The following is a 19,479-nucleotide window of genomic DNA, read 5'->3' as shown; positions in this document are numbered from 1 at the left end:
TTTCAGCTAAGGAATTTATGCTTGCTTATATCCCACCTGCTTTGAATTGAATAAGCTAGTCTTCACTTCCCCAGCTAAAACAAATGTTGGATACTGTACCATTCAGAATGGCATGTAAGTTTCCATTGTAGAGGTTTTATGTCAATAGTGTTTGACCTGATCCCAGTGAATGCAGTGCTATGGAATCTTTCAGAGAGAAATGTAATATCTAAATATAAAGTACCAATTTATTTGTAGCAAGGTTTGTGTGGATCATTTCAATGCACCTAGGTAGGTAGGTATTTTCTTTTTATTCAGACCCAATTTACAATTCATCACCATGATTCTGAGAGGCCAAATGCAAAAACTAATCATAAACAAAAACAAGCTCTTGTAGGATAGACATACCATAAACAAATCAGGGCTACTTACAACAATGGAAGAAAAAAAAGAACACACTGAGCTGTAGAGAGCTTATAACTTGCATCCAAGCAGAATGTTGCAACATGTGCCAAGATAACCTAGGAAAGTTACGTAAGGTGTCAATCGATATAAAAGAAAATTGCTGTCCCCAGGTTTCTCTGGGTGTGTCTACACTGCACTATAACTTGAAATAAGATACACAATTTTGTCTACGCAAATTGAGTATCTTATTTTGATGCTATTTCAAAATAGTTTATTTAATCATTTGGCGCTGTCTACACAGCACCAAATTTCAAAATAAAGTGCTATTCCAAAACATCGCTTATTCCTTGTAGAATGAGGTTTACAGGGATGTCGGAATAGCAAGCTGGAAATAATGGGCTAGCTCAGAAGATACGATTTTGGGTTACTCTGGTATCCCGAAATAGTGTTGCAGTGTAGACGTAACCTCTGTGTACACACATCCCTATAGCTATCAGTGGTGTAAGGCACAGACTGAACCACCAAGACATGATTACAGCTGAATCCAAGAAAAAAATTAAACTTACCTATATCAGGAAAGAAAAGCCAGGAATGTGGGGGGAATGGAAAGCATAGTCTGGTGTTTCCCCCTTTTTACTCCTTTTACTTCCCCACTTTCTTAAGGGATCCAGTCACAGTGATTTTTGGTGAAGAGTCTTCAAAACATTTCTATGTACAGTTCAGTCCTTTCAGTCAGGCAAAGGGCATTGCTGAGGAATAACATCCATGAGCTAATAGTTTACTACAGTTAGGGCCTGATCCAATGTCCACTGAATTGAGCTGGGCTTTGATTTCTGCTCTTATATGCATAAAATATTTACACCCTTAAATATCTATTTACCAAATACTATGCTTCTTAGCTTTATCTTATAAGATGATATCATACAATATAATTAAGGCTTTTATTATTGGGATATATTAATTGGATGTTGGGTGTTATTTGCAGGAATATCTAAGTTTTACACAGATGTCAAAAATGAGAGGGTTTTGAAGGCTTTTTTTTCCTTTGAGTTTATTTTAGTAAGTAATGTACAGCACTATATACTGTAATGAGTAATCTCTTCATATTATTCTCTATCTACCATGCTTTAATATAGCATTTTTTTCAAACAGTACTAATGTTAAATCACACTAGTGAACCTTAAACACACACCAGCTTGGTCTACATGGACCAGTTAATACAAAATAGTGCACTTTAAACCCTGTAGTCCACTGCTCTTTGTAGAGAAGCCCTTTGGAACAAGCAACCATTTTCAGTGCTTTTTCTAGTGTTTATTTGGTAAATACCAAATTTTTTACTTTTTAAATTGGGGTGTTTTATCTGCATGTATTAGCTAAAATGTAATACCAGAAGCTCTAAGTACACAATATTGCTTACAATCCTAAATTAACATATGCAGCAATTTGAAATTTCCTTTTTTGTGCACAGTCTATTTTCATTATCATAATAGCCCAGAGTACCTTTGTTATCTTATACTTTTTATGGGGTAAATTCTCTTCTTTCTAAGACATGTAAATAATTCAGGCATAACTGTATTATCCAATTTCTTTTCACTGCCTTCCATCAGATAATTAACAAAGGCAATTTAACTGAAAACTTTGGGTGTGTCTAGACTACCTACTTTTGTCGACAAAAGTGGACTTTTGTCGACAAAACAATACCAGCGTCTACACTACCGCGGAGTTCTTTCGACATAACGTCAACAGAACTCCGCGGTTTTGTCGACGCTGGTATACCTCATTTTACAAGGCATAACACTTTCTGTCAACAGAAGGTGTTATTGCCTGTAACACTGCGTCCAGACTACGGAGTTCTGTCGACAAAGCGGCTTGCTTTGTCGACAGAACTCTATGTGTCTGGACGCAAATTGTCGACGGAAGTTTTGTCGACAGTATCTGTCGACAAAACTTCCGTCGACAAAACGCGGTAGTCTACACGTACCCTTTGGTGGCCTTTATGTGACAGTAAGTTTTCACTATTACTTTCTGTTATCTTTAAACAGTATGTTATGTGCAACGTGTGTGTCCTGTGCACTATCCATGTAAATTGTTGTCTAACATGCAGAGAAATACAAGGTGCTGCACATATATGTCTAGAAAAAATTGTTTTTTAATATTTTCAATATTATGAAATTAAACTGTATTGTAAAGCATAGGGTAGACTTAAGGTTACCTATGAAACCTTAAATATTGTCTGTAGTATGGCACTATTGGATTAGCCATCACAAGAACGCCCTCTGATCCTGTTTTCCATTTATGTAATGAAGTCTATAGCAGAGCTCCTTCTCAACACCTCAGATATTACATAAAAGGCAAACCAGATTCTTTGAACCAGCAGTTAGCTTTGTAAATGTTTTCACCTGACAAGGTATACAGTGAATGACCTAAGACTGTCCTCCTTATTTGGCGTGCCCTTTCCATTAAGCATGGGTGTAACTAACCCCATATTGAAGTCTGGGATGTCTCTGGTGTTTACATTTATGCACAGTGCAGGTTAAAATTCTTGGCTAAAACTGGGCCTAAATTTGTCACTCAGCAGCTAAGGGGACATCTATACTGCATGCTTATTTTGGAATAAGCAATTCTGGAAGATATATTCTGAAACAGCTTATTGCAAAATAGTGTGTCCACATGACAGGAAAGCCTCAAAATTAGTCCAAGGCAGACTTCCCTAATGTAGACGTGCAATCTTGATTTCGAGCCCGAGGAAGCACTGGGAACAAATTACTTAGAATGGCCCTGGTGAGGAGCTATTTTGAAAAAGCAGCAGTGGAGCATCCACACTGCTATTTTAGAAGAGGAATTATTCCTTGCAGATTGAGGTTTACAGAAGTCAGAATAAGCCACCCGTTATTTTGATATTATTTCAAAATAATGGAATTGCTGTGTAGGCACACACATTGTTATTTTGGAATAACGCTAGTTATTCTGAAATAATGGTGCAGTGTAGATGCATCCTAAGTTAGCAGCATGTGCAAATACAGAATAGCACGCCTTACAAGCTTAGCAAAGAATATTCAGGCTTTTTCAATATTAGGAACGTATGTGGGTATAAGTACGTTGCTTGGAGTGTGGAAAATCCATGCTCCCAAGTGCCACAGTTATACCAATCTAATACTAGAATAGACGGTGTGTATCTAATATAGGGGAAGTGGCATATCTATGCCATTTGGAGAAGCTCACCTATTCGTATAAGGTATTCTTGTAATTAAGACTATGTCTACCAACAAAATGATGTCAATCTTATATAAGCAAACAGCCACCACAGTTATTAAATCTCTTGTGTGTTTGTGCACACTTGGCTTCTTATGTTGGTAATTTGCATCCTCACCAGGAGCACAGGTAATGATCGTATTATCAGTATGGGGCATTGTGGGACAATTCCTGAAAGCCAGTTAACAGTTAATGCAAGCAACACAATGTGCACACTGACTCTGTGTTGACCTAATTAACTTGACTGTGATTCAATGCCACACAGGACGCTGGTGTTACTAAATCAGTGTAGAAAGGCAGTTATGTCAGCTGCAGCCAAATTTAAGTGCAGACACTACAACAGGCAATGCAAGACAGCTTGAAACTAAACCTGAGTTTAAGCATGGAAAAGATGAAAGGTTGGGAAAGTTATAAGTAGAGCTGATTGAAACTTTTAAACTGAAAACCGTTATTATTGAAAAATGGCCTTTTCTTCCGAATATTTTCAGAACAAAATCATTGAAACACCGTGAAAATTATGCCGTTTCCCCAATATTATTTTTGAAGATTAGGAGCTCATAATATCAATACCACTTTCCACTTCTTGTTAAAATTAACATATCTACTCCTGTAGCAATGTTCTATTCAGGAAGAATAAGCAGGGCACAACTGAAGCCTTAATGAACATTTAATTGAGTAAAATCTTCTATATTGTTGAAAGTCTCCCCCTCTCTCTGTTCAGCATTCATTTATTGATATGTGTTTCCTACAGTATCAGAATCAACTAGAAATGTACAAAAGATCAGTAAAATGAAAGGGAAGCATCAGCATTAAACTGGGATGTATTAATAAACAGGGAGCCATCACTGAATAATTCCAGTACCATTTGCCATTATGCAGATGCTGAAACTTTGACAGATACTCTTTCAAAAGTTCAGTGTTTCACACTGTAATGTCTCTTCAGCTAACCTTGATTAAGCTTTTGGACTGAGAGATATAGTTTATTAATCGCTGCAATTTTTCTTTAGTCACAAGAAATGCCATTTTCCACTTTTTAAATTGATTTATGTTTCTTTATAACAAAACATATAACAGAATCATAGGGCAAGAAGAGACCTTACAAGGTCATTGAGTCCAGCCCCCTGCCCAAAGCAGGAGCAATCTCACCTAAATCCATCCCAGCCAGGGCTTTGCCAAGCCGGAACTTAAAAACCTCTAGATTCCACCACTTCCCTAGGTAACCCATTCCAGTACTTCACCACCCTCCTACTGAAATAGTTTTTCCTAATATCCAGCCTACACTTCCCCCACTGTAACTTGAGACCATTGCTCCTTGTTCTGCCATCCATCACTACTGAGAACAGCCTCTCTCCATCCTCTTTGGAACCTCCCTTCAGGAAGTTGAAGGTTGTCATCAAATCCCCCCTCACTCTTCTCTTCTTCAGACTAAATAAGCCCAAATCCCCAGCCTACCGTTGTAGGCCATGTGCTCCAGCCCCCTAATCATTTTTGTTACTCTCTGCTGGACCTTCTTCAGTGCGTCCACATACTTTCTGTAGTGGGGAGCCCAGAATTGGATGCAATACTCCAGATGTGGCTTCACCAGTGCCGAATAAAGGGGAATAATCACTTCTCTAGATCTGCTGGAAATGCTCCTCCTAATGTAACCTAATATTCCATTAGCCTTCTTGGCTACAAGGGCACACTATTGACTCATATCTAGTTTCTTATCCAGTATAATCCCCTGGTCCATTTCTGCAGAACTGCTATTTAGTCAGTTGGTTCCTGGCTTGTAACAATGCTTGAGATTCTTCCGTCCCAAGTGTAGGACTCTCCACTTCTCCCTGTTGAACCTCATCAGATTTTTTTGGGCCCAATCCTCTAATTTGTCTAGGTCACTCTGGACCCTATCCCTGCCCTCTAATGCATCTACCTCTCCCCCTAGCTTAGTGTCATCCACAAACGTGCTGATGGTGAAATCCATCCCCTCATCCAGGTCATTAATAAAGATGTTGAACAAAACCAGCCCTTGGTTTGAATAACTTTTATGTGGCATGAAAATCATTTAAAATAACATTATTCTGAAATAGGACCATAGCAGTCCTGGCAAAACAAAGTTGTTAACCTTAGCCTTTCTTGGGCAGGTTCAAATCACAGCCTTTGTATATTACCTTAAAACAGTTTGTTTCTTTCCTATTTTTATCAGTCATATTTCTTATCTGGGCCACCTCCATTGACACTGTATCAGCTTTGATGGAGTGTGAGGAAATACATGACAGAACTGTCACAATATCGATCTCACCATTAAGATGTCATACTGTGATAGCATCTGGAAGTGAATCAGACACTTTCACTGATGTTATAGCTGTAAAGTGTGAAAAACACTTCTCTTCCTTCAGATGTGCACGAGACACTTTCATTTATAAGAAGTACCACTTAAACTGATGTTCTGTATATAAGGATTTGCAAGGGTCTTCAGGGAAATCAGGGAAAGCTAGTGTCAGTACAAACACCGCCTTTATCAAGGTTCATCAGTTCTTCGCTGGTACTCTGCTGTTTTGTTGATTTAATAACTCTATCCCATTGTCAACAAAAATGTAAATAGTACGAGTTCAGTTAACAACCATCTGATTTTGCTTTGAGATTTTTTTAAAGAAAAATATTGGCAGGAAACTACCTACTCACTTGATTTGAAAACATGAACTGGAAAACAACCTATTTCGACTCCAGTTAGTCTGATTAAGTGGGTTTTGTCCACGAAAGCTCATGCGTCTATATATTTTGGTTAGTCCTACACTAGGGTGGGGAATCTTTTTTGCGTCAAGAGCAAATGACCCACTGAAAAATCAGCCAGGGCTGCACAAAAGTGAGAAGCGAAAAACAACACCCCTCCCCCCCCACACAAATCCTTACCAACATGGCCCCCAACAAAGAAGGAGAAAGACACTCCCCACATTCCCCTTTCATACCAGAGCCTATGGGGGCCCAGGCTAGTAGGTTTTGTGTGTTCCAGCCCTGCAGGCAGGAAGGCTGGAGCATTAGCATGGGCTCCCTTGGGGGGGCTGGATCCAGGCAAGCCGGGAGCTGCAGCCGGGCCCTGGGCCTTAGGTTCCCCATCTGTGCTCTAAGGTGCTACAGAACAACTCATTGTTTTTAACATTAGAGACCAACACAGATTGGTCTGAGATTTATTTCCGCTATGTACTCTTCCCTTATCAAACAGTAGGTTAATACCAATTACTTTTTCAGTTCTTTTTTTGTGTGCAAACCTTCTCATTCTTGAATCCTGCTTTGTCTTGTTGCCTCATACATCACTACTGCTATCAGCACTGCAATATCAGCACTGACAACTATTGCTATTTCAACAAGGGATGGGACATTTAGTATGAATTAAAATATTGGAATGGTATTAACAGAGCAGGTAGAGAGCTTGCAGAACAACACACACAAAACCACATAGTGGTCAGCTTCTCTAATGATAGGGTCATATGAGTACCTACATAGAAAGGTGTGATGTTAAACTTTTCCATTTATTACACTTCAAGGTGGGTACAGCAGTAAATGAAACAAGGTAAAAAGTGTGTGGTGGAGCGAGAATTTATTTTGGAATAAACTCGATTGTCATAATCAAGATGGTATGTCATTGAAACTGGTGAAATGTACATTCAGCTAGTGGTGAGTATGCTATTTAAAAAAACCTTGTTTACCACAGAATCATTCACATGTATTAGCTCCTTTTATTTATTTTTTTTTCAAACTACCAAAAGGACATAGTGAGAGGGCCATCTCTCCAAAGTTTTGCTGTGTTGTTTTCTTTGGCAAAGCTATTTTTAGCTCCAGAAATTGAAGGGGAAAAAAAAAAGAATAATAATAATAAAAAAGATAACCCCCACCTCCTTGGCCCTTGTCTGAATTCATTTATGGTGTCAGGAAACACTGGAGTTATACCTGGTACAGTGAGATTAGAATCAGGCTATTAAAATCTATTTTTGCTCTCTAACATTATAAAATTATTTCACCATTTTATGGCACTTTAGGTCTGATAGCCTGTCAGACACACAGATGGGACAAAAAAAAAAAACACCTATGAAGAAATGAAATTACAGTATAATGGAAAAGACAGCCAGAAGCCATACTACCATGAGCTAGGAGCTTATCAGAGAATATATGCTAAGCAATGCTGACTCGGTCACTGCTTAGATGGAATATCTCTGAGGTAACCTCCAACTGGGGTGCAGGAAGTGGTGGTGGTGGCTTTGTAGGTGGCACTTCTGCTTGTGAGTCACTGTTTAATCAATGCTTTCTGTCATGCTAGAAAGCTCTGTTATGTGGGAGGTGCTGACGTGCGGACAAGATATAAAACCAAAGCTCTGACTACACAAGGTTATTTAAAGATCATGGTGGACTCTGTGGAAGGGTAGAGCTGTTTACCCCAGCGCTGTGATTCAATCCCAACGTGAAACCTTTCACAACAAGTCCCTCAACTTCCAGTTCTATCTTGCTCTGTGATGCAAAGTAAATAATTATTATTATGTTTGTGGAAATATAAACCCAGATCTCTGTCATTTTCAAAGGGCTCAGGGTCTGATCCAAAGCCTATTGAAATAGTCTTTCATTTGCAGCTTTTTCATCGACTTGAATGAGCTTTGGATCAGGTCCTGTGTCCTTAATTTAGGATTTGGTCTAATGTATTTTTAAGGTCAATATTCTTCTCTTTAGGTAGCTTCTTGTTTATACCATTCTATCTCAGCCAGTCTTCAAACATAGGCCAACCCATTCCTTTTATCCAGACCCACTTCCTGCTTTTTCCCCTTCTGGCATCTTTATACTGCAGTGACATTACATTATTCCCATAAATGATGACACACACCTTAATTATAACTGGTGGTAAATCTTTATTATTCAAGTTTAGATGTAACAGACATCTTTGCTGCCTGAAGATTGTTTGCATAAGAAATACACCAAGAACATGTTTGTGAGTAGAAATGAACATGCACTATGAAAAAAAAACATAAAACATAAAACAAAAAAATACCCAACAACAGAAAACAAAACAAACAAAAAAACCCATATCCATGTTTTGTAAGGACAGAACAACAAGAGCCAACATTCTACAGTTAAATCAGGGCTACAAGTTTAAAGATTTTTTTAAAAGCAACTTGAAATAATTCCATATGAAAGGATATTTTCCCCCTGCTGGTGAATTCTGCTGCAAGAAAAATTTCCAATGACATTTTGAGATGTTTCTTCATCCCCACCCCGCCTTTCTTTCCATGACACGCTCAGGGTATGTCTACACTGCCACCCTAGTTCGAACTAGGGTGGCTAGTGTAGGCATTCAAAGTTGCAAATGAAGCCCGGGATTTAAATATCCCGAGCTTCATTTGCATCTTGCCGGGCGCCGCCATTAGGGTCTCTAATTCGAACTACTGTTACTCCTCGTGGAACGAGGTGTACCGGTAGTTCTAATTAGAGAGCCTAATTCGAACTACCTACTTCGTGCTGCTGTAGCCGTGGGCACGGAGTCCGCACTAACAGGGATTTAAAAATGGCGGCGCCCGGCAAGATGCAAATGAAGCCCAGAATATTTAAATCCCAGGAATTTAAATTCATTTGCAACTTTGAATGCCTACATTAGCCACCCTAGTTCGAACTAGGGTGGCAGTGTAGACATACCCTCAGATACCATGGTGATGGGCAGAATCGCAAAACCTGAAAGCAACACAATATGGAGCTGCTGCCACATAGTGTTTATTCTAAGCATTTTATCATAGATTTACCATGGCTACATCTACACTGCAGGCTTCTTGCGCAAGAAATGTTTTGCGTAAGAGTTTCTGCACAAAAAGTCTTGAGCAAGAGCCCATCCACACTGCCATGTGCTTTTGAGCAAGAGCTGTGCTTTTGCAAAAGAGCATCTATGGCAGTGTGGACATTCTCTTGTGTGAGAAAGCATGGCCATTTTAGCCATAGGGGTTTCTTGTGCAAGAAACCCCTGTTGGCTATCTGCACTGATTTCTTGTGCAATTGGTCTTGTGCAAGAGGGTTTATCCCTTGTGGGGAGAGGAATAACTCTTGTCCAAGAAGCCCTCTTTTCTGATGCTTTAGTGTAAATTTATGTGCGCAAGAATGCACGTGCAGTGTAGACACTGGGCAAGCTTTTGCGCAAGAACACTTGTTCTTGCGCAAAAAGCCTGCAGTGTAGACGTAGCCCATATGTATTGTTAACGGAAAAAAAAAACTTATTGATATTTATCTGGTTGGGACCACTTTTTTTTTTAAAGCATCTGAAGAGGAGACAAATCTCTTAACCAGCTGTCTGGGCTATGTGTAATTACTAATTCTGTAGCACCTCAACAGCTGCCAACTCTATGTATCTAACTGGATCCAGTCGGCAGGAGGGAATCCCACTCTTGGGTGGAAAATTCTATGCAAATGAATCCTCTTTCTCCATGCAGTACCTGTGATTCCACCCTGCCAAGTTTTCATGAAAAGAAATTAGAGGACTGGTTTGACTTTTCCACCTGTTGCCTTTATGTGAGGTAGGACTGACAAGTCTATTGCTGACACTTACCATGAATAACTCTCTTCACTGCAATGGATAGAAATGCATTCACCTCTCCTGGTTCTGTAGAAGTAAACCTGCAGTCCCTTTCATTTTTCCTGACTAGTAATAGGAATAAACATGTCAAGTCAGTCAAGAAAAATCAGTACGGAAGCAACAATGGGAAGATAACTACAGAAGATGCATATATTTTTAAATAGCTATAAGTGACATGGAACCAAAACAGGTAGTAGAGTATCTCCTCTGACATAGCAAGCAGGTATTTCTGTACAATATATATATATTGCAGTCAGAAGATGGGCTGCTGAGTCTGTCTTTGACTCTTTTACCATCTGCTGGTGCCAAATTGGGTCACCACATTTCATGGACTCTACATTTCATCACTGTATGTTTATTTTAGTGTTCATTTTTTTTGTTCCACTTTCAACTTGTGTCTTATCAATTGATCTAAGAACCACTGACATTTTCATCCATCGCATCTTTCTAAGACATCTCCATATTCCCTTCTCTAGTGTCTGGCACCCAACTTCCCTCCACAATCTCTAAGGATATCAACCATACCATATCTGTGAAGGGGGAATTTTCATAGGAAACTATGGCAATTAGGTACCTAACTCCTATTGAAATTCAATGAGAATTAGGCACCTAATTGCCATTTATGCCCATAAAAATATTCCCATTTGTCTTTGCTGAGCTCCTGGCTAGCAATTAATTACAATAGTTCATCTTGGAAGAGGTGCTGCAGTACAGGGCTACTCAGGCTAGCAATCTTTTCATAGACGGAAATACTGAGATTCTTAACTAAGAGCAATATTCCTCCTTAGGAATTTCAAAGGTAGCCTTGTTAAGTCTATGCTTTCAAATCTGACTAGTAGTTTTGGGGGCCTACATTAAGACTGATTTTAAGAAACAATAAGCATCTGCAGCCAGAATTTGTAAGCCTTCAGAATTCAGTCACTAGGTATCTCAAAGCTGAGCTCAAGAACAGTGACATTTTGACATTAATGTTTTGGAGCTGTATGTTGATTTGAATCAAAATACATTATGGCCAGTTCTGTGCCATCCCAGGCTTCGAACTAAGAGCTGTTAGTTCAGTCTCTTCCTCTCCCCCCCCCCCCCCCCATAATTTCAGGAATTTCATTTTTCTCTTCATTAATATTATACTGTGGGGATATTTTCTTTTTCATCTAAAAAACTTTTTAATTCCAGAGAACACGCTAGAACTAAATGGCATTATCTTTAGAAGTAGAATTTTTAGAACGCATCAGTATGCCATGGTGAGAAAGGCGGGTGCATTTTTAAACTTAATTTGTACTATGTAGGTACAATATTGACATTCAGAGCTCTATCCTGCGCTCTCCATTTACAAGTTTGTATCTCTCCTCCTGCCCAGACCTCACTATGTGTATTGGCTGGAAGGTATTTCCCCCCATATTGGCTTCTGCTTTGAGTTTAGCAACTGGCGTAATTAAATACAGGTCTGAGCACAAATCTTTATGATGAACGTGTGCACTACAGAATATTTTCCATGAAGATGCAGCTTCCAGAGTAGAAAAGCCACAAGAAGTGCTAAGATTTATAGGAAGTATCCCAACAAAGTAATCATGCCAATAACCTCGAGGCGGCCACTTCTGAAGCCAATACAGCTGCTGTTATTTAAGCCTAACAAGTTTTTAGAGAGAGCTGATAAGGACACACATTGGGCTGCTGACATAACAAGAGGAGAAAAATCCATTTCAGTCCACAAAAAATGGAACTATTGTTGGAGAACACCAGTCATTTCCTGGCGCTGGTATTAAGCAAAAGATTCATCTTAAGAAACAAAGCAAAAAACAAACAAAAAAAAATCAGAAGAGGAATGTGGCACAATATCCTTTGCTAACCTAGAACACCATTAAAGGGTTATAGAATTCAACTGTGAATGGTGAAAAGGGATTGTCCGTACACTGCTCACGGTAAATCTGGCTGTTGTGGAAGAAATGGGTGGAGTAGGAAGGAATGCGTGCCTCAGGTGGAACAACAGCCTGTTCATGCCTAACAAATTAGAGGGATTGTTCAATAACTTTTCATCTGTGTGAATATGTTATGCCTACAATACTGCCAAGGTCAACAAGACCTTTGGTGATGATCAGCTGTGCAAGTGCTTCTAAAGCTTGGTGAAGTTTCTTGCGGGCTGTTTTAACTTAGTACATATTTTCAAAAGACTATCAAAGTGCTATACATTTAGGCCAGTTCCTACCTGTTTTATATTTTCTCCAGTCCCTTCTAGACATTTCCCATCAACTTGCATTTCATCCTCCAACCTCCCAGTTTTCCCTGGTTAAGTGACTTTAAGTGCACCCAATTTCTAGAAGGGAGAATGATGAATTTCATTTAAGTTAAAAGCAAAAGCTTTTTTTTTTTTTGTATAGTGCTTTAGTGTCAATTACATGGAAGTCTGAGATAGGTGGCATGTAAGTGAGATCAGAATAGGACCCTTTACGTATAATCCCAAGTGAAGGACTTAGGCCGGATATATATTTATACATTTTTTAAAAAATTAAATGCATGAATTGGAGAAAAAAAGACATAATAATATTAAAAAGACATTTTCAACTTCCTTTGCTGAAACATTCATGAAGAAATTGAATACACCTGCCATCCAACCTTAAGGAACTCAGACCCTGTACTGCAAAAAGGAAACAAACCCAAACAAAACAAAAAAGCAACTGCATAATATTGTAACAATGGAGTGCAATGCTACTAGAGAATGCAATAAAAACATTAGCACTGTGTAGTCAAACAGTGCTTATCAAAATAATTTCTGAAATGTTTCCTCTGAAACACAGACAAAGCAATAAAAAGAGGATATATGTTTATCATTTTTAGCATAACAATGTGAGTTAAGAGCTTAAGAATACAAAAGTACTTGGAATGAATAGTGCTACCCTTTTTTTTCCTAAGTAGGCATAAAAATATTTTCATTTCCTTCTTATTTTTCCATACCATTAATATCAACAAATGTCATTCATTTCATGTTATCGTTTACAACTTTAAATGCACACGCACAAAAAAAGATACCTACTGCAATAGAAATAGTTGCTTCATTACCTTGTTTGCTACATTTGCAAATGTAAACAGCGAGGCAGAGCCAGAGCTGACTCTAATGCATGATGGAATATCTTTGTTGCATATGTACACTGTAGAAAATAATTATTCAATATGTCAGGCACCATTATTTGAAATGTAATACATTAATATTTACTAGAAAAATAAGTTTTTTTTCTATTTGTTCTCCCAACTTCTTTAATGAAATAAGTTAATCTGACAGTGCATCCAGTAGCTTGTAATATCTTCTACATCCCTGTGGCAAAATAATAAACTACTGGTTGGGACATTATAATGAAAAATGATTAAAGTAAGTTCTTTTACACTCTTGTAGCAAGCATGGAGGCTTGTCAACAGCACCTTTAACCAATTGTTTAATATTTAGTTATTTAGCCCTATTTCCCTGAGCAGTTATGCTGCGTAGCTTTCCCTTCATGAATAGCTTTTACAAAGCTTTAAGTATTAAAAAGTACTATGAAGACATATTAAATGGTACTTGGCAAAAGCTGGTATAAGTTTACTGAAGGGATTGACTGGTACATATACCAACACTAAGTCTATGTAGAAGTAACTTCAGATTCTAAGTATAGAAAGTACAGCTAAACAGGAAAAAGAATACAGCAGGTTACCTTGTTCTATGCAAATTAAACCCAAAGTGTGGCATCTATATTAAAGAGAATGTATTTGACCAAAATGGTTTTCGAAGTCTACACTATGCCAGAAAAGATGTAGTGATAAAATGGTAGCAAAAATCGGTTGAGTATGACCAATGTCATGATGCAACTAGCGTATCAAAAGCTTTGAGGACAAGATGAAACTAAGGCATGTTTTAAGGCAGAAATTAGCCCAAATTAAAAATACCAAATGACTTCTGGACATTTGTATATTTAAGAAGTCTACTTCCTATATACAGTGTGCATTTGTTCACTATACACCTGCCAGCAATATATACAAACACACATTTTTGTATTCTAGCCAGTTACATAATAGCAAAAGTTTTAGTTGTATGGAAAAAATATCATGGATATCTGTCCTGATTCATTCAATTCTATTCATTCAATTGACAGTTTTGGTGGGTTATGTACCAAATAATTATCCTTTTTCCTCTCCGGTCACCATCCAATTTGTTTTCCTTCTTGGTAACCCTCTGATTAATAATAATAATAATAATAATATTAATATTAATAATAAAAATAACAAACAAGAGAAAAGAACAAGATATTTTATATTGGATAAGGCATGCTCTCTATATGAAGTGCTTTATAGGTCTTCACAAGACATTACAAGCTATTGAATTCCCATCAAGGAAACCTATTTCTGTTTAATTGTGCTAAGTGCTAAGGTTTTACTCTTTAGATTTTCCATTCTTTTCAGCTTGTGCATTGTTCCTGTGTAGGCCCCTCTGGATGTGAGTTGTAAAGTCATACTTGTCCGTGCAAAGATACTGGCATATGCTGCACTGGAAAGGTCCACTGTCACCATGGCAACTCATATGCAAAGCATACATCACTTCATCCAGAAAGACAATGCCACAGTGTGCACACTTGGTTGAAAGTTCATCTTGAGTACTTCTATCAACTTTTTCTGTTTTTAGTACATTCAAGGGACCTTCATTTTTTACATTTGGAGGTGCCTTACTTTTCTCCTTGGAGGCACCATTTGCAGTTGGCCCAGGTCTGGAATGCTTTATCGCCAAATCTAGAGGAATGTCATTGTCTGATCCGACAGCTGAAAAATGAGGAGGCAGGTTAAAGGTGGGATAAGGCACATAGTTTTGGCAAGGATTTGGTAGGCCAGGCACATGACTCAAGTAGTGTGGATTCCCAGGAACGGACAGCTTATATTTACTCCAGAATCTCAGCCAATCAGCTTCACTCTGAAAGTCATTGTGTACAAATGGAAGTCCAAAGAGTGGGTACTGATATTTTTCAATAGGGCTTCCAGGTGGTGAATAATTTGGGTGCTTCGCAGGTCTCATGTATTTTTCTATTGGGCTGCCTCTCTCTGAGCTTCCTTTCCCTTCTGATATTGATGAACTATTTCCTGGGTCTCCAGTACTTTCCTGAGGACTTTTTATCTGAATGTGCAAAGGTTGCATCCTTTTGTGAATATCCAGAGTTTGACTGACCAGTATTGGCTGCTGAGAAGAATGGCTTTTAGTCAATGAACCCTGGGCCTCATATTTACTCAGGCTGGGAAGCTGAATTTCTCTCTGGTGACCTTCAGTTAAGTGATCATCTGACCTCCTCTCTAATGGGCTTCCATTGACTTGTTCCTCACTGCTACCCCTCTGTTGTTTGTTTAGCTGCTCAGCCTGAAGTGCCTCTGGGTTAAGGCGCTTTCTCGTTCGTCTCCTAATGATCTGCTCACCATTGTTCTGCTTAATGATGTTTAAAGGCCTGGGAGTCTGTATGGAACACATACATAACAAATAAAAGAAACATTAAATAACTCTTAGTGACAATGTTCATGCAAATCTAAGTTATATTTGAGTTAAGAGCTGCATTATATGAAAGCAGGGAATGTCTACTTGTAACAGTAAACAAGGTCATTAAAACACTAAAGGCAAACTCTTTATTTTAATAAAAAAGCTATCGACTGATATCTGCTGTTACCACATTCAATCGTCCATCTTTGTATTACTTAATATACACTATTTGTTTACTTAAAGAGTCATTAAGTGCCCAACCTTACCCACAGCTCTCCCTAATGAAAAGTTCCTTTTAAAAACTAGGTAGCATTTATCATTAGTTATTACTACTACTATTACTCCTCTTCCTCCTCCTCCTCCTCCTATTATGTTGGGAAAGTCACAAGGAGTGGAAAAAAGATGAAGGAATCACAGGAAGGGGAAGAAGATAGGCCCACTTGGTGAAAGTCAGAGAGAGGGAGACACTGAAGTTTGAATCAGGAGAGAGAGAGTACTGTTATCCATTTGCCATCACAATGCAGCACAGGTAGAAATGGAACTATTATGATAGACCTCTTAAGTGAGCACTGAAAATGTTTTTATAAGAAGCAGAAAGAGGAGGGGGAAGGACCAGCCCTCACTACAAGAAGGCAACAAGTAGATAAAAGATGGTGAACAAGAACAGTCTAAAAGTAATTTCAGTTCGGAATTCTGGTAGCTGATGTTGATCTCAAACACATACACACAGAATTCTGTGGTGGCCAACAGATTGCTCTATGCTCTGCCCACTCAGTAGTTTATTTGATTTTTTTCTCTCAACATAATTTAAAGGTGTTCTGGGCTAACTTCAATATTTTGAACAATGGTGCTACAACTGATATGTTATCATTTATATATCTATGTCCTGAAACTTTAAATTAACATTAAAAAGTCCAGTATTGGATTTCATTATTTTTATAAGCCATCTTCTATCTAGACTTGCTGTCTTCATCTCCTCTTTCGCCTATTTCTCCCCCTAAGGTCACCTCATTCTAATGGTTAATTGCATCTTAGCCACAGCTGCTACTTGTTAAGCTGTTACTTTCTATTAAAAAGCTAAATCAGAAGAAATATAAACTTTGATTTAGACATTTAATAAGTAGTAACATTTTAACTCAGTGAAACGAGCAGCAACTGAAACACTCCTACCTCAATGAGATAGTAGTAAGTCTAAAGTGGGACCAAATTTTCTTTAAGATAAAATTAGAATATTTTAATATTGAAATACAGATTTCAAGCAAAAAAGGATAATATACATTGTTAATAATCACTTTCATATGCATTAATAGGAAAATATATGTTCCAAATCCTAGCTCAATGATCTTTTCTCAATATAAGACCATCCTAAGAATGTGTCATATGAGTATGGTGCAAAGGGTGTTCAGTATTGTTGAACTTTGCTTTGTCTCTCACTTAAAAAATAAGGAAAGGTCCTACAGCACCTTAGGGTATGTCTACACTAGCCCCCTAGTTTGAACTAGGGAGGCTAATGTAGGTATTTGAAGTTGCAAATGAAGCCCAGGATTTAAATATCCCAGGCTTTATTTGCATCTTGCCACCCGGGTGCCATTTTAAAATCCCCCTAGTCCGAACTAATTGCCCGCGGCTACACGCAGCAGTCAAACATTAACTTGAACTAAGTCCTTAGTTCGAGTTAACTGTTACTCCTCATTCCAGGGCTTAGTTCGAGTTAATGTTTGAGTGCTGTGTGTAGACGCAGGCAGTTAGTTCGGACTAGGGGGATTTAAAAATGGCGCCCGGATGGGAAGATGCAAATAAAGCCCGGGATATTTAAATCCCGGGCTTCATTTGCAACTTTGAATGCCTACATTAGCCTCTCTAGTTCGAACTAGGGGGCTAGTGTAGACATACCCTTAGAGACTAACAAAAAACATAGATGGTATGATGAGCTTTCCTGGGCAGGACCTACTTCTTCATCTAAGAAATGGGTTCTGCCCACAATAACTCATGATACCAACTATGTTTTTTGTTTCCTTGTTTTTTAAGTTTTTTCAGTTAACAGACTAACACGGATACCCCTCTGGGATTTTTGTCTCCCATATTACTCTCTTCTTATTCACTTACACTATGTCACCTAGACTGCCCCTTCTTGTGCAAAAAATATGCAAATGAGGTGAAGTGTGGAATATTGCCGTGCCTCATTTGCATAATTAATGAGGCTCCGTTTCTGTGCAAAAACCCCCTCTTGAGCAAGAGCAGTTCTTCCTGAAAAAAAGAGGAAGAACAGCTCTTGCACAAAAATGGAGCCTAATTAATTATGCAAATAAGGCACAGCAATATTCCACGCTTTGCCTCATTTGCATATTTTTTTGCTCAAGAGGGGGCCGCCTAGACATAGCCCTACTGTATTACATTTTCCTAGCAACATGGATTCCTGCTAGGTCTGACAACTTAAACAAAATATTCATTTTAACTTCTCCTTTTATAGCGTGTGAGCCTATACATGATTAATGCACATATCTTTTCTCACGTGTGAAAAGCTGTTCACAAGCCTATTTTGAGGTTGAGGTCTTTATGTATGAAGGGTATGTCTAGTACAATCAGACACACGTTGTTGGGCAGTGCCAACTTAGTTGGGCTTGAGGACTAGAGCAGGAGGGGGCAATATATGGCCCGGGCTGCATCTCGCCAGGTAAGCCCTTTAGATCTGGTCCATGGCTTTCCAGGCTCTTCAGGCAAGCTCACTGCTTGTCACAACCCCAGGCTGCTCAAAGCGTTCGGCTGCTGGATACATGTGCCTCTAGGCACCATGCACTCCTTGCAGGGAGGGAGCGAGAGAAGACTTTGCCCCCATTCCCGGCACAATCATAGCAGTTCTCATTGGCTGCAAAACAGCCAATAGGAGCTGCAGTTATTGTGCTGGGGGCATGGGAGCAAACAGTCTCCTCACGGGCATGCAGTACAGAGAGGCATATGGCCCCAGCAGCCAGCTGGTAGCCTATCTGAGGGTCCTGCTGGGCTGTTGGCCAGGAGTTGCCTACGTAAGCACTTCCTGGCCAGAGCTTACATCTTGCACTCCACCCCCTCCTACATCCTAACTCCCTGTCCCAGGTCACCTCTCCCTCCTGCCCTAACTCACCACCCAAATCTCTGACCCATGTCAAACACTCTCCCAGATTCTGCACCCTCTTTTACATTCCTCCCCGGGGCAGAATCCTCTCTTGTACCCATACCCCCTTCCCGAAGTCTACAACCCCTGCTATATCCCAAACCCCTGCACCCCCTTCTGCAACTCTCCCCCAGGTCAGAATCCTCTCCTGCACGCATCCTCCCGTCTGGACTCTGCACTCCAATTTCTTGCCCCAAGTCACAAACCCTCTTCACCCAAACTGCCTCTCAGCTCTTCACTCTTTCCTGCACCCCAATCGCCTGTCCTGAGTTCTCGTCTGTACCCAACCTCCATCCCAGGCCCCACAGCCCCTCTATAGAAAAGTGCATCCTTTCACCAAAATCTTGGAGTGATCCCACACATCCAAAAAGTATTGCCCATCCGTGGGCTAGAGGCTATTTAATTGCAGTGTAGACATTTGAACTTGGGCTGAAGACTGAGCTCTGGAACCTTCTCACCTTGCAAGGTCCTAACACAAATGTCTACAATGCAATTAAGCAATCTCTTAGCCTGAGTTCCAAGAGCCCAAATCTGCTTGTATGGGCCAGCCACCGGTTTTTAATTTCACTGTAGACATAATCTAACTGTTTAAAAATATGGGCCTGATCTTGCAAATAATTAAGCATATGAATT

At 39.2% G+C, this 19,479-nt stretch overlaps 1 protein-coding gene across 7 annotated transcripts in view; it reads right to left on the bottom strand.

Annotated features, from left to right (window-relative positions):
• Positions 1–8,490: 8,490 nt before the first annotated feature.
• The window catches only part of TRPS1 (transcriptional repressor GATA binding 1), a 284,107-nt gene continuing 273,118 nt past the window's right edge, over positions 8,491–19,479 (bottom strand). For all 7 annotated transcript variants that reach the window (XM_075920201.1, XM_075920198.1, XM_075920202.1 and 4 more), the window contains one exon: positions 8,491–15,674. In XM_075920201.1, coding sequence (XP_075776316.1) covers positions 14,613–15,674 — 1,062 coding nt within the window. In that variant the 3' untranslated portion in view covers positions 8,491–14,612. The remainder of the gene's footprint in view (positions 15,675–19,479) is intronic.

This window comes from Pelodiscus sinensis, chromosome 2 (assembly GCF_049634645.1).
Source record: "Pelodiscus sinensis isolate JC-2024 chromosome 2, ASM4963464v1, whole genome shotgun sequence".
NCBI lineage: Eukaryota > Metazoa > Chordata > Testudines > Trionychidae > Pelodiscus > Pelodiscus sinensis.
The sequence above is the reverse complement of the archived record's forward strand: the minus strand, read 5'-3'. Positions and strand labels throughout refer to the sequence as shown.